General features: G+C 46.3%; 1 protein-coding gene across 1 annotated transcript in view; it reads left to right on the forward strand.

The window, feature by feature from the left end:
- The window catches only part of PCSK2 (proprotein convertase subtilisin/kexin type 2), a 230,149-nt gene that overhangs the window by 136,593 nt on the left and 77,159 nt on the right, over positions 1–16,397 (forward strand). The window contains exon 5 of the mRNA XM_063125359.1: positions 8,238–8,275. Within this exon, the coding sequence (XP_062981429.1) occupies positions 8,238–8,275 (38 nt within the window). The remainder of the gene's footprint in view (positions 1–8,237; positions 8,276–16,397) is intronic.

The raw sequence follows: 16,397 nt of genomic DNA on the forward strand, positions 1-16,397 counted from the left end.
TCAAATGTTCTGGTAGAGCGTTCCAGGCATAAGGGGCAGCAGAAGAAAATGGACGAAGCCGAGCAAGGGAAGTAGAGACCCTTGGGCAGGTGAGAAACATGGCATCAGAGGAGTGAAGAGCACGAGTGGGGCAATAGTGTGAGATGAGAGAGGAGATATAGGAAGGAGCTAGATAGTGAAAAGCTTTGTAGGTCAACAGGAAAAGTTTATATTGGATTCTGAAGTGAATTGGAAACCAATGAAGAGATTTCAGAAGTGGAGTTACATGGTCAGAGCGGTGAGCCAAGAAGATGATCTTAGCAGCAGAGTGGTGAACAGAAACCAACGGACTGATGTGAGAAGAAGGAAGGCCAGTGAGAAGAAGGTTGCAGTAGTCCAACCGAGAAATAACCAATGCATGAAACAAGAGTCTTGGCAGAAGAGACAGACAAAAATGATCGAATCCTGGCAATATTATACAGGAAAAAACGACAGGATTTAGCTACTGCCTCAATATAAGGAATAAAGGAGAGCGAGGAATCAAATATAAAGCCAAGACTACGAGCTTCCTTGACTGGAGTAAGCATAACATCATTGACAGTAAGAGAGAATGAGAGATGAGGAGAAGGTTTAGGAGGAAAAACAAGCAATTCAGTCTTTGCCATATTAAGTTTCAAACGACGATGAAGCAACCAAGCTGAGATATCTGAAAGACATGCCGAGATACGATCGTGAACATCAGGAGAAAGATCCGGAGATGAAAGATATAATTGTGTATCATCGGCATACAGATGATATTGGAGGCCATAAGATTGAATAAGATTACCCAAGGGCAACATGTATAAAGAAAACAACAATGGACCAAGCACCGAGCCTTGGGGAACCCCTACTGAAAGGGTAAAAGAAGAAGACGAGCTGCCATTAGCCAACACGCTGAAAGAACAACCCGCTAGATAGGAGGCAAACCAGTTATAGACAGAGCCACAAAATCCAAGGTCATGAAGGGAATCTAAAAGAAGATCATGATCAACCGTGTCAAAGGCTGCAGTTAGATCAAGGAGAATAAGAATGGAATAATGGCCTTTAGACTTGGCAGTAAGAAGATCATTGGTAATCTTAGTAAGGGCTGTTTCAGTGGAATTCAAAGGACGGAATCCAGATTGAAAAGGATCCAGAGCAGAGTTACTAGAAAGAAAATCAAGACAACGACAGTAGACCACACGCTCCAAGATCTTTGAAACAAACGGCAACAAAGAGACAGGTCGGTAGTTAGACAGAGATAGCCTATCAAGAGTAGGTTTCTTGAGAATAGGAGAGACTGTAGCATGTTTAAAAGCAGAAGGAAATGAACCAGAGAAAAATTAATAAAATGAAGCAAGGAAGGGAGGATAGCAGGGATAAGATTAATAAAGACGCGAGGAGGAATCGGATCACGAGAACAAGTGGAAGGCTTCGAAGAGCGCAGTATTGTAGACAGTTCATCAGCTGAGACCGAAGGAAACGCAGAGAAATTTGCAGGAGGAACTGACAGATGAGGAACAGGAACTGGAAGAGGAGCAGAGCTGGCCAGCTCAGAGCGAATAGTTTGGATTTTAGCATTGAAAAAAGAGGCAAAGTTATTAGCAGACAGAGAGGTGGGGAGAGATGGTGGATTAGGCTTCAGAAGAGAATTGAAGGACGCAAAGAGCCGCTGAGGATGCCTAGCATTTGACTGGATCAACGTTGAGTAATACTGCTGTTTGGCCAATGAAATGGCAGAAGAGAAAGAGGAGAGTACAAATTTGTAATGGACAAAGTCCGCCCAGTCCCTGGTCCTACGCCAAAGGCGTTCAGCTGCCCGGGAACAAGAGCGAAGGTAGCGGAGGAAAGAGGTGAGCCACGGTTGGGGTTGAGAAGGGCGAACTATCCGAGTTGTAGATGGAGCAAGATTATCAAGAGTTGAAGATAAGGAGGTATTAAAGAAGGAGACAGCTGAGTCCAAGGAGACAGCCGAAAAGACATAAGGAAGAGAGGAGGCTAGGGACTGAGAAAAAGCCTCATAATTGATAGATTGCAAGTCACGACAAGAGCGAGAAGCGGGACGTGAAGGAGGAGGATTATGAGTAATATTGAAAGAAACTAGGTGATGATCTGACAACGGAAAGTGAGCAGTAGAAAAGTCCAAAACAGAGCAATTCCGAGTGAGAACAAGATCCAGACAGTGTCCAAGGGAATGCGTGGGTACATCAGACCAAAGCTTAAGATCATAAGAGGAAGATAATGAGCGAAATCGTAGAGCTGCAGCGTCTTGAGGGTCATCCACATGAATATTGAAATCACCCAAAATAAGAGTAGGACAGTTATCAGAGAGGAAAAAGGACAGCCACGAATCAAAATCAGAGATAAATTTAGAGGACGAGCCTGGGGGGGCGATACAGAACTGCAATCCGCAGTTGCAATGGAGCGAAAAGCCTCACCACATGTACCTCAAAGGAGGAAAAACAATGTGACGGTGGAATGGAAAGAAGCTGGAACTGGCACAAACTAGATAATAAAAGACCCACGCCACCACCCCGACCCTCTGGGCGACTAGTGTGAGAGAAAGAGAGTCCTCCAAGAGAGAGGGCAGCAGAGATGGCGGTATCATGGGCAGGAAGCCAGGTTTCAGTAAGAGCAAGGAGGTGAAGAGACCTAGAGATAAACAAGTCCTGAATGACAGGGGCCTTGGAAGCACAGAGCGACAGTTCCATAAGGAACACGAAAAAGGCAACTGAGAAGAGGGGAGACACCGAATAGGAACTAAGTTAGGAGAGATGAAATTGGAACGAGCCATAAGGAACAGATATGAGGAGAAAAGACTTGAGAGGAGAAAATGAGAAGATTGTGTCCTGAATCAGAAAGTAGCAGCGACCGGACCGGGGCTGGGGTTTTTCCTCTGGAGTAGAAGTTCCGCTTGACCGGCTTCGCGCCCACGGCAGAGAGCCTCAGGCCGAGAGCCCTTGTGCTCGCGCCCTTCGGCTCACGCCGAAGGCTCGCACCACCAGCAAACTGGAGGCTGGAAAACCTAAAAGAGGCGGAGCAGATGCTGAAATTCAAACAAACCAATCAATGTTTCTCAATAGCTTCTCTGCTGAGCTAATTGCAGCTGCTCTTCAAACTGCAACTGCAAACTGGAGGCTGGAAAACCTAAAAGAGGCGGAGCAGATGCTGAAATTCAAACAAACCAATCAATGTTGCTCAATAGCTTCTCTGCTGAGCTAATTGCAGCTGCAATTAGACATCCTCAATTTGACATCCTCATTAAGCAGTTGAACCACCATTTCTTTCTTTCCTCTGTCTTTTACTACTCACGTATCTGAAGAAAGCCTTTTTATTGCTTTTAGCATCCCTCGCTAATCTCAGCTCATTCTGAGCTTTAGCCTTCCTGACGCCATTTCAGCACTTCTGAGCCACATGTCTGTACTCTTCTTTTGTAGCCTGGCCTTCCTTCCAGTTCCCATATGTATCCCTTTTTGTTTTCAGGTCATCTCTAAGCTTTTTGTGGAGCCACATTGGTTTCCTCTGTTGTCTTCTATCTTTTCTCCTTGTTGGAATTGTTTGTAACTGTGCCTTTAAAATTTCCTTTTTTAAATACTCCCACTCATCCTGCACTCCTTTTCTCATTAGGCTTCCTTGCCACGGGATCTTACTTATTATAGTTCTGAGTTTATTAAAATCAGCTTTCCTAAAATCCAGAGTACGTGTATGGCTACGCTCGACTTTTGTCTCCTTCATAATCAAGAATTCAAGTATGACGTGGTCACTTTCCCCCAGAGTTCCCGTAACTGCCACTTTATCCACTAAGTCATCCCTATTGGTCAATAACAAGTCAAGGATTGCTGATCCTCTAGTTCCTTCCTCCACTTTCTGTAGGAGAAAGTTATCACCCATACATGTCAGGAATTTCTTGGAAAGGCTGCTTTTGGCAGTAATGGTCTCCCAACAGATATCAGGGTAATTGAAGTCCCCCATCACTACTACATCACACTTCCTTGAAACACTGGCAATTTGTTTCTCAAAAGTTTCATCCTCGTCTTCTCCTTGATTGGGTGGTCGGTAGTAGACTCCGATTATCATATTCTTTTTATTCCTTGCCCCATTTATTTTAATCCAGACACTCTCGACGGGGCTCCCAGTCTCATCCGCCTGTATTTCTGTGCAGGGATAGGTATTTTTAACATATAGTGCAACTCCACCTCCCTTTCTATTTCTTCTGTTCTTTTTGAACAAGTTATATCCTTCAATTGCTATATTCCAGTCATGGGAGTCATCCCACCAAGTTTCAGTTATACCTATCAAGTAGTATTTGCCTTCATGATAACACCTTGTTATCATATTACTTTGCAGGCTTTTAGTTTTCCATACGCCAGCTGTGGCTATTGCAGTTACAGCTGTAATGTGTGCTGCCACTTTCCCTAATTGTTGTGAAAGTGTAGTGTTCTAAAAGCATGTTTCAGTGGATGTATTTGCTTTGGTTATTGGGCAGATCGTCCTGGGATCATCCCTGTGCATCCACAGGGGGGTCCCAAGGAAGGGAGGGATGATCCCTCCATTTTCCCAGGATAAATGGGACGGCTTTTCACCCGATTCTTTTCACGGTCTCGGGATCGTCCCGAGACCATGGGAGGTGTGGGTGCCCATCGTGGCTTCATCCCACCTCATCGCAAGTAAACGGGAGGAGGTGGGAACCGGGCACAGGGCACAGAGCTCTTCAGACACTCCATGCCCATTGTGGGTGGGGAGTTCCAGTGTTTTTATTTTTTCCCTTACCTTTGGCCGAGGAGCTTACATGCACTTCTCTCATCGTTTTTTAAAAAATGGCAGCCACGACATCCTACTGGGATGTCACGCGGCTGTCTGGACACCCAGGGAGGATCGTGGAAGCTGGTAAGTCCACAATCCTCCCCCTACACCCTTGCGGGGTAGGCATGCCCTAGGTTATATAATGTTAATTTTATCTATGGTTTTTGTACTTTCTATGCTAGAGGTTTACCATCCATTTCACAGATCAGCTCTTTAAACTAATTTTACTCCCACTGGTGGTGTGTGTGGAACCGTATTGCCTTAAACCAAAATGGGTGGCAGCTTGGGTTCTCTGTTTTCTTTTTGCCTTGTATTCAAAAGTTAGTTCTTGTCCTTTTTTATTATTATTGTAGAGCAAGGACTTTGAAAGAAAGGTGTAGCAGCAGCAGCAGTAATGTAATGTAATAATAATAATAGTAGTAGTACTGCTGCTGGATTTATTTCATACCCTTTGGAATTAAATTTATGTAAATACTCAAGGCAGTGTTTGCCAGGTTGAAACTGACAGTATTGTTAGGCTGTGTCTTCACCAGCTGTTTATTTGGGAATTATATCAAAGTCATCCCTACCAGGCCACATGACATTCACCTACTCCCGTGGTGATCTCTGGGCGACCACTCAGTTCTCCTGGAATATTGTTGACTGGATTTGTAGCAACTCTTCCAGCTCTCTCGCTACAATCCCAAAGTCCGCGGCCGGTATGGTCCCCTTTCCTGAAGCTGATGCTGTTTGGTGTGAGCTCCCGGCTCTATGAACAACCAACCCACTGTCAGGGGCATTACCTGTGGTTTTGGAGATGTGCGTGAGTGGATGTCTGCCATTTTCAGCTCATTTTTTGATTGGTTATTGGCGTGTTTTGGTGCTGACTGTGGTGGTGGTTTTTTAACACAAACATATTGATGCTCAGGAGTGCATCTTCGACAAAGTACCTGTCCCTCCCTGCATTGCTGTGTGTCTGCATTGGTGCGCATCTCAGAGGAGGTATTTAAAAAAAATCCCATGCCCCGTACCCATCTATCCAGTCCTGCCCACTTCTCCTGATACACATTCGGAACCACCATCACGTCCTCCCGCAATGGCTCTCCTTTACTTCCTTCACATGAGCAATAATGATCACAGAGGTGGGCAATGTCACAATTATCCCTCCTCTGTTGTGAAAGGTGTAGCTGTAAGTGTAGATTAGGCCTTAGTTTCCTAGTCACGTCCAAGGAAAATGCATTTAGTGGAATATATTTGTCTTCTATGCAGTGCAGCTCATCTAAATTTTACAGCTCTTGGTACAGAGATGGATATATTTCAGCATCAGAATAAATCTTTGATGAGTGAGTTTTCTTGAAAGCATAAACTGGCATAAACTTGGCCATGATGGGTCCACCAGACAAAGGTAGGACAGGCAAGCTTTGTTTGAACACTAGCTGTAATGCAGTTGTCTGCTGCTTTGCAGAAGAGATTTTCTCAAAGGTCATTTTTACCATACGTATTTTGGTTGTGATTAGGAATGGTCAGACTGTCTGTGGTGAGCAGTTTCCAGCTAGCCCATGTGCTCTCCAGTGGACTAACTTGAGACATCTTGCTAACTTGAGACATCTTGTTGAAAGACAATATGGCACCCACCCACCCCGGTCACTGCTTTTATTTATTTATTTATTTATTTATTATTTTCTTTTTCTATATTGCCCACTAGCTGAGGCTCTCTGGGCAATTCACAACAATTCAATGTCCATGTTCAGAAACTGATGAGATTCCTAGTTGAATCTTATCTCAATCCTGGCGTTGGGACTGTGTTGTCCTTTGCCCATGATGGGAGCAGACTAGTTTAGAGGGCACAAGGCAGCCCACATGGGAAAAATAGATCTGTCCTCCCACACATCACCACTGCCCCCCCCCCAAAAAAACCTGCTGTCTGTGGGGGGCCCTCATTCAGCCTAATGGCATGGTCAGCCCTGGCTCTTCAGTTCAAGGAAATTGGTTCCAGCAGAGCTAAAAGCACTGGGGCATATTTCTTTCTTCATTTCATTATATTTATATCCCACCTTTTTCCTCCTGCAAGGAATCCAAGGCAGCTTCTGCCATCTTCCTCCTCTCCATTTTATCCTCACAACAACCCTGTGAGATAACTTAGGCTGAAAATCAGTGACTGGCCCAGAACCCATTGAGCTTCCATGGCTGACTGGGGACTAGAACCTTGATCTCCTTAGTCCCAGTCCAACAGTTTTTTCACTACAGCACAATGGCTCTCATATGACTCCTAATGGCACATTTCTCCCCCTGCTCTGCCCCTTCTTCTCCAAGTGAGATTATGCAGGGCCAGTCTTAGGGGTGGGTGAGCTGAGTGGTTGCCCAGGGTGCTGAGCTGAACTGAGGGAGACGCCAAAGCTGTCCATGAAATAGGGCACCAAAGGCACTCCTCACTCAGGGTACAATTTATCTTAAGGCTGGCCCTGAGATTATGGAATGGAAAAAGCTGTAGCAAGTGAGAGCCAGTGTGGTGTAGTGGTCAGAGACTGGGAGTCAGAAGATCTGGGTTCCAATCCCCACTCAGCCATGGAAACCCACTGGGTGACTTTGGGCCAGTCGCAGACTCTCAGCCCAACCCACCTCACAGGGTTGTGGTGAGGATAAAATGGAGAGGAGGAGGATCAGGTATGCCACCTTGGTGGACAAAAGGTGGGATATAAACGCAATAAACAAACAAACAAATAAACCTCAGTGTGAGCTCAGAAATTTATCATTGTAGCCTCTGGTGATTGTGAGGGGAAAATAGAAGAAGACATGAGGGCTCACGGGAGCACGAGGAAAGGAGAAGCATTGGTGATGGAAGAGCAGCAGAGACAATTGATGCTTATATGGGGCTGTTGGGATGGAGAAGTGTTGGTGTGGTACAGTGTGTGACTTAGGGCTGCCAGCTGTATAATGATATTGGCATCAAGCTCTGAAATCTTGGACCCTTGGCCACACCCTGTGTTATCTACTTTGGTGCCCCTGGTTTTGTTGAAGCCACTTGGCTTGTAAGCCTATCTGTTTGAGCGGTTATGACCAGTTGTGAGCCCAAACCAGCTAAAAAGTCTAACAGCCTAACCTCTGTGTGTCAGATCCCAAACATATTTCTGAACCTGGCCTGTTGTATTTAATAGTAGTTTCATTCTCTCTCCTGAAATGTAAAAGTCAAGGATTGAAAGCTTAGACTTAACTGTGAACAAGTTCTAAGGCCAATAACATTGCCCGTAATATGCTTATTTAAGGAGTAAATGGTTTTCATAGCTATTCAAGCATTTCAATTTCTGTTGTTGTTTTGAATGTGTTAATCATGGTTTACGTGCTGTCATTGTATTTTGCAGGGATTACTATTGTTATTTTACTACTACTACTACTACTACTACTATTAATATTTTGACTGTGTTTAATCATGGTTTATGTCTTGTCATTGTATTTTACAGGGATTGATTATCTTCATCCAGATCTTGCTTCCAACTATGTAAGTACACAATGTTCTCTACATTATAGTTCTGCCCATTCTTTTAGAGGAAATATTAACCTGCCGTGAGTGTGTTAACACCATAACTGAGCTCTCCATTTTAATGATGAACAAAACTGACAAATAAAACAAGTAAAGCCTACAACTATGTACAACAGGTTAGTGCCTCTGACCTGCCACGTGAAGCAAAACAACGACGCTTTTTTGTCAAGGGAAATTATGTAGATATCAGACTCTGAATAAGCTTTCATTACGACTATTGGGTATTAGTTAGGGGTGTGCACGGACCCCCCGCTCCGCTTCACTTGCAGATCCGCCATTTTCCGGATCGGGCCGCTCCGCCCCGCCCCCGCTCCGCCCACTTCCGCTCCGCTCCGCTCGGAGCTCCGGATCCGGATCCGGAGCTCCGTTTCCCCCCCCCCATAGGCTTGCATTGAAAGCTAAAAAATTATACAACTTTTTTTCTGTTCAAGTTAGAAACCTCATGTTTGGCACCATGACACCTCATGGGGATATACACACGCACGCCAAGTTTCAAAGCAATCCCATCATCCCCTGATTTTTGGCGAATTTTTGAAAATCGGGCACCCCACACACAACATCCCTGCGAGGTGGGCAGGGGAGGAGGGAGGGAAGGCAGGCAGGCATGCAGCTGGCATTTCTGGGGGCATAAGGAAGTGAGCCAAGGATAAGCCAGTAATGCATATAAAATGGAATAAATCAATAAATAAACAAAGGAGGGGTGGAATTAAAAGCAGCAGTGTTGCTCAATAAACAGCAAGAAGAATTTTTTTAAAAAGGCTATATCTGTCTTTTACCAGCAATAGGGGGACGTGCCCGGGGGAGGGGGAAGTAGCTGCCAGTTCAAGACAGCCACCAACAGCTCTGAGAAGAAGTAAAACGCTCACTTCAACTCATAACAGGCATTGCTCCACTACTGAAAAGTGAACATTCACTTCAACTCATGATAGGCATTGCTCCACCGTTTTACTCTCTTTGGAAGGCTCTAATGGCCTTCCAGTGCAGGAGAGAGTGGGGGCACGTCCACGATGAGATGCCCTAGGGGAGCTCATCCCCTTGCACCACATCTATTCAGTTGTTCACCAAGGTTAGGGTGGGGAGCAGTGCTGTGTTTCTATCTCTTATTCTTTATTATTATTATTATTATTATTTATTTATATAGCACCATCGATGTACATGGTGCTGTACAGATAACACAGTAAATAGCAAGACCCTGCCGCATAGGCTTACAATCTAATAAAGTTGTAGTAAACAATAAGAAGGGAAGGAGAATGCAAACAGGCACAGGGAAGTGTAAACAGGCACCGGGAAGGGTGGAGCTAACAGTATAGAGTCAGAACAAACTCAAAGTTTAAAAGCTATAGGGAAAAGAAAAGTTTTTAGCTGTGTTTTAAAAGCTGTGATTGAGTTGGTAGTTCTCAGGTGTTCTGGAAGAGCATTCCAGGCATGAGGGGCAGCAGAGGAAAATGGACGAAGCCGAGCAAGGGAAGTAGAGACCCTTGGGCAGGCAAGAAGCATGGCATCAGAGGAGCGAAGAGCACGAGCGGGGCAATAGTGTGAGATGAGAGAGGAGAGATAGGCAGGAGCTAGACCGTGAAAAGCTTTGAAGGTCAACAGGAGAAGTTTATATTGGATTCTGGAATGAATTGGGAGCCAATGAAGAGATTTCAGAAGCGGAGTGACATGGTCAGAGCGGCGGGCCAGGAAGATGATCTTAGCAGCAGAGTGGTGGACAGAGACCAGCGGACTGATGTGAGATGAGGGGAGGCCAGAGAGGAGGAGGTTGCAGTAGTCCAACCGAGAGATAACCAGTGCGTGAACGAGAGTCTTGGCAGAAGAGACAGACAAAAATGGTCGAATCCTGGCAATATTATACAGGAAGAAACGACAAGATTTAGCTACTGCCTCGATATGAGGAATAAAGGAGAGCGAGGAATCAAATATAAAGCCAAGGCTACGAGTTTCCTTGACCGGAGTAAGCGTGACATCGTTGACAGTAAGAGAGAATGAGAGATGAGGAGAAGGTTTAGGAGGAAAAACAAGCAGTTCAGTTTTTGCCAGATTGAGTTTCAAACGGCGATGAAGCAGCCAGGCTGAGATATCTGAAAGACATGCTGAGATACGATCGTGGACATCAGGAGAAAGTTCCGGAGATGAGAGGTATAGTTGTGTGTCATCGGCATACAGGTGATATTGGAGGCCATGAGATTGAATAAGTTTACCCAAGGGCAGCATGTATAGAGAAAACAGCAGCGGGCCAAGCACCGAGCCTTGGGGAACCCCTACTGAAAGGAGAAAGGAGGAGGACGAGCTGCCGTTAGCCGACACGCTGAAAGAGCGACCCTCTAGATAGGAGGCGAACCAGTTATAGACAGAGCCACAGAGTCCAAGGTCATGGAGGGAATCTAAGAGAAGATCGTGATCAACCGTGTCAAAGGCTGCAGTTAGATCAAGGAGAATAAGGACGGAATAATGGCCCTTAGACTTGGCAGTGAGAAGATCATTGGTGATCTTGGTAAGGGCTGTTTCAGTGGAATGCAAAGGACGGAATCCAGATTGAAAGGGATCTAGAGCAGAGTTACTAGAGAGAAAGTCAAGACAGCGAGAGTAGACCACACGTTCCAGAATCTTTGAGACAAGGGGCAACAGAGAGACAGGTCGGTAGTTAGACAGAGAAAGTCGATCAAGAGTGGGTTTTTTGAGAATGGGAGAGACAGTAGCATGTTTAAAAGCAGAGGGAAATGAGCCAGAGGACAGAGAAGAATTAATGATGTGAAGCAAGGACGGGAGGATAGCGGGGATAAGATTAATAAAGACGCGAGAGGGAATTGGATCACGGGAACAAGTGGAAGGCTTCGACGAGCGCAGTATTTTAGACAGTTCATCAGCTGAGACTGAGGGGAACGCCGAGAGAGTTGCAGGAGGAACTGACAGGTGAGGCACAGGAGCTGGGAGCGGAGCAGAGCTGGCCAGATCGGAGCGAATAGTTTGGATTTTAGCATTGAAGAAAGAGGCAAAGTCATTGGCAGACAGAGAGGCGGGGAGAGATGGTGGATTAGGTTTCAGGAGAGAATTGAAGGACTTGAAGAGCCGCTGAGGGTGTCTAGCATTTGACTGGATCAGCGTTGAGTAGTGCTGCTCTTTGGCCAGTGAAATGGCAGAAGAGAAAGAGGAGAGAACAAATTTGTAGTGGACAAAGTCCGCCAAGTCCCTGGTCTTACGCCACAGGCGTTCGGCTGCCCGGGAGCAAGAGCGAAGGTAGCGGAGGAAAGAGGTGAGCCACGGTTGGGGTTGAGAGGGGCGAATTATCCGAGTTGTAGATGGAGCAAGATTATCAAGAGTTGAAGACAATGTGGAGTTAAAGGAGGAGACGGCTGAGTCCAAGGAGACGGCTGTGAAGACAGAAGGAAGAGAGGAGGCTAGAGACTGAGAGAAAGCCTCATAGTTGATAGAATGCAGGTCACGACAAGGGCGTGAAGCAGGACGTGAAGGAGGGGGATTGTGAGTAATATTGAAAGAGACTAGATGATGATCTGACAGAGGAAAGTCAACAATAGAAAAGTCCAGGACAGAGCAGTTCCGAGTGAGGACAAGATCCAGACAGTGTCCAAGGGAATGTGTGGGTGCTTCAGAGCAGAGCTTGAGATCGTAAGAGGAAGATAAGGAGCGAAATCGTAGAGCTGCAGCATCGTGAGGGTCATCCACATGGATATTGAAGTCACCCAAGATCAGAGTAGGAGAGTTGTCAGAGAGGAGAAAGGACAGCCATGAGTCCAGATCAGAGAGAAATTTAGAGGATGAACCAGGGGGGCGGTAGAGAACTGCAACCCGCAGTCGCAGTGGAGCGAAGAGTCTCACCACATGTGCCTCAAAGGAGGAGAAACAGTGTGAAGGTGGAATTGGAAGAGGCTGGAACTGGCAGAAACTCGATAATAAAAGACCCACACCACCACCTCGACCCTCTGGGCGACTCGAGTGAGAGAAAGAGAGTCCTCCATGAGAGAGGGCAGCTGAGGTGGCGGTATCATGGGCAGGGAGCCAGGTTTCAGTTAGAGCAAGGAGGTGAAGGGGTCTGGAGAAAAACAAGTCCTGGATGACAGGGGCCTTGGAAGCAATAGAGCGACAGTTCCATAATGAACACGAGAAAGGCAGCTGGGAAGGGGGGAGACATCGAATAGGAACTAAGTTGGGAGAGATGAAATTGGAGCGAGCCATAGGGACAGGTATGGGGAGAAAGGAATTAAAGGAAGAAATGAGGAGAGAGAAGGCAGGTAGGCAGGGAAGAAGATAGGCGTGGGACGGGATTAACCAGAGCTGGTCTGGTCAAGAGCAGTAGCAGCAAGCAAGAAGGTAGGCACAGAGAAGTGCAGACAGATAGGGTGGGTTAAGGTAGTTGCATTGCCAAAGTAATAGCCCGACAGTGCAGGAGAACATGTCCTGAGCGGAGGTAGTGCAGACTGGTCCGGGGTTGGGGTTCTTCCTCTGAGGTGTTGTGCCTGATGGCTTCGTGCCCACGGCTGAGAGCCACAGGCCGAGAGCCCTTGTGCTCTCGCCCTTCGGCTCGCGCCGAAGGCTTGCGCCTCCAGCTGGCTGGAGTCTTAATTTACCTGCAAGGAGAGGCAGCTGATGATGCGATTCAAATGGCCCAATCAGAGTCCTGTTCAGTTCCCCTTTACAGCTCCCCAGTAGAAATGCCCAATGCTTGGTAGCTGGCTGGAGTCTTAATTTACCTGCAAGGAGAGGCAGTGATGATGCGATTCAAATGGCCCAATCAGAGTCCTGTTCAGTTCCCCTTTACAGCTCCCCAGTAGAAATGCCCAATGCTTGGTAGCTGGCTGGAGTCTTAATTTACCTGCAAGGAGAGGCAGTGATGATGCGATTCAAATGGCCCAATCAGAGTCCTGTTCAGTTCCCCTTTACAGCTCCCCAGTAGAAATGCCCAATGCTTGGTAGCTGGCTGGAGTCTTAATTTACCTGCAAGGAGAGGCAGCTGATGATGCGATTCAAATGGCCCAATCAGAGTCCTGTTCAGTTCCCCTTTACAGCTCCCCAGTAGAAATGCCCAATGCTTAGTAGCTGGCTGGAGTCTTAATTTACCTGCAAGGAGAGGCAGCTGATGATGCGATTCAAATGGCCCAATCAGAGTCCTGTTCAGTTCCCCTTTACAGCTCCCCAGTAGAAATTCTTGGCTTAGTATATGATTTCAGGTTGTGTTTGTGCATTTGGTGGGGCTACTGTGTTAAAAAACACGGGGAAAAGCCCGTTCAGATGAAGAAAGAGAAGTTTCCCAGAATCCCAAGTTACCCGTTTTGCCTATGCCCTCCTCCAACTTTGGGATCATCATGACCGGGAGCTGACTCTGCCCCTCAGCCCTTTGAAAAAGGTATTTTTCCCGCCGATTTTTTTAAAACTTCTAGCGCGCGACCCGTACGATGCAGAAAGTTGAGAGTAGTCTCAAAATGACCCCCATCCACGACTCTCTGTGCACAAGAATTTTCAGAATGATAGCTTAACCCCCCCCCAGTTATCCCCGATTCTTTCCCTCAATGCAATCCTATGGGCGAAAAGCCGAAAACGCCGTTTGAGCCGCGCGGTTGACCCGATTTTCACAAAAATATAGCACGCGACCCAGACAACGCAGAGAGGTGAGAGTGGTCTCAAAATGACCCCCATCCACGACTCTCTGTGCACAAGAATTTTCAGAATGATAGCTTAACCCCCCCCAGTTATCCCCGATTCTTTCCCTCAATGCAATCCTATGGGCGAAAAGCCGAAAACGCCGTTTGAGCCGCGCGGTTGACCCGATTTTCACAAAAATATAGCACGCGACCCAGACAACGCAGAGAGGTGAGAGTGGTCTCAAAATGACCCCCATCCACGACTCTCTGAGCACAAGAATTTCTAGAACGATAGCTTCAAAAACAAAGTAGTTATGCGCGATTATTTGCCGCAATGCAATCCTATGGCGAAATGTTTTCAAGATGGCGACCGGAGCGCTCCGCCTGAACTAGGAGCTCCGAAAAATGGCCGCTTCTCTTCGCCTTGCTTCTAGGGGGTCCGCGGTCCGCTCCTACTCCGCCTCTGGGTAAGGCGGAGCAGGCCAATCCGCTACTGCTTCTACGCTCCTAATCGGAGCGGATCACACCCCTAGTATTAGTATCACCTCAAAATCTTATTAAGACATTTGATTAATAATGTCATTTAGCACAAAAGAGCAAATACAATTTCAAACCCTAATACAATTAATTCATAATCATGCTTTCTCAATTCAATTCTTCTTTCCAACTTTTGCTTTCCAATCACACTTACATTATATTCAGTTACAGCTTTTTAAACAACTTCTAAGATCTCTTTCCCTATATTCTAGTAATTATTTTTCCTCACATACTGAATAAATTCGTCCTATTGATCTAATGAATCCTTTTGTGGGACATGACCTTCCATATTTTTTGTATAATGTGGGACCTTATTTATTAATGGTTATTCCCTTGGTGGCTGCATTTTTTGTTTTTTGTCTAGATGACATTTAGTCATCTGTCCATTCTTAGTTGCTACCAATATTGGATCCAAAAGCAATTTATGCCCCATATATTTTTCTATGCTCATAATTACATTAATCCAAAAGATTTTTATATATCTGTAAGTCTACTATGGATGTCTGAAATCTGCAAAATTGTGACTACATCTTCAGCATACATCATGCGACGTGCTGGGCTTGACGAATCCAAGGCTGGAGTTAAAATCGCAAGAAGAAACATTAACAATCTCAGATATGCAGATGACACCACTTTGATGGCTGAAAGTGAGGAGGAGCTGAGGAGCCTTGTGACGAAGGTGAAAAAAGAAAGTGCAAAAGCTGGGTTGCAGTTAAACCTCAAAAACACCAAGATTATGGCAACCAGCTTGATTGATAACTGGCAAATAGAGGGAGAAAACGTGGAGGCAGTGACAGGCTTTGTATTTCTGGGCGCAAAGATTACTGCAGACGCTGACTGCAGCCAGGCAATCAGAAGACGTTTACTTCTTGGGAGGAGAGCAATGACAAATCTTGATAAAATAGTTAAGAGCAGAGACACCACAGTGACAACAGAGGTCCGCATAGTTAAAGCAATGGTATTCCCCATAGTAACCTATGTCTGCAAGAGCTGGACCATAAGGAAAGCTGAGCGAAGGAAGATAGATGCTTTTGAACTGTGGTGTTGGAGGAAAATTCTGAGAGTGCCTTGGACTGCAAGAAGATCCAACCAGTCCAGACTCCAGGAAATAAAGCCAGACTGCTCACTTGAGGGAATGGTATTAAAGGCAAAACTGAAGTACTTTGGCCACATAATGAGAAGACAGGATACCCTGGAGAAGAGGCTGATGCTAGGGAAAGTGGAAGGCAAAAGGATGAGAGGCCGACCAAGGGCAAGATGGATGGATGATATTCTGGAGGTGACAGACTTGACCTTGGCGGAGCTGGGGGTGGCAACGGCCAACAGAAAGCTCTGGCGTGGGCTGGTCCATGAAGTCACGAAGAGTCGGAAACGACTGAACGAATAAACAACAATGTAGTCCATGAGACGTTAAATACCACAAATATCAACATATTTTAAAACGGTTGAATTCATCTTTCATGAAGTGGCTGTAGCCACAATACCTCCCGCACCCCGCACCCCATCTCAATTGTGCCATGAATGGGGAAAATAGTGGGCAGTATCCAAATTGACACTAGTTAATTATGTTGTACCTAGCATATGCGGGAAACCCATTGCACCAGCTAATGATATTAGGGCTGTGCATGGACCCCCCGAACTGCTTTGTGGCCCGATCTGGAACTTTCGGATCAGGCCCGAACTGCTTCAGGTTGATCTGACCCTCCCCACTGAGATTTTTTTTTGGGGGGGGGGCTTCCCTACTTACTTGCCTCTGCGGTGGATGGCGGAGGCAGGTAAGTGGGGAAAGGGGGACAAAATGGGGGCTGAATAAGCCGCCTCCTCTCTGCCACCTTATCTGGCTTCACTGCCGTTGCCACATGGACTGCGGTAGCGGAGCCAGGTAAGCCTCCCTCCCCCCACTTATTTGCCTCTGGCGTGGTCCGGCGCCAGCTTCAACTGAGGCC

This window comes from Elgaria multicarinata, chromosome 4 (genome assembly GCF_023053635.1).
Source record: "Elgaria multicarinata webbii isolate HBS135686 ecotype San Diego chromosome 4, rElgMul1.1.pri, whole genome shotgun sequence".
NCBI lineage: Eukaryota > Metazoa > Chordata > Lepidosauria > Squamata > Anguidae > Elgaria > Elgaria multicarinata.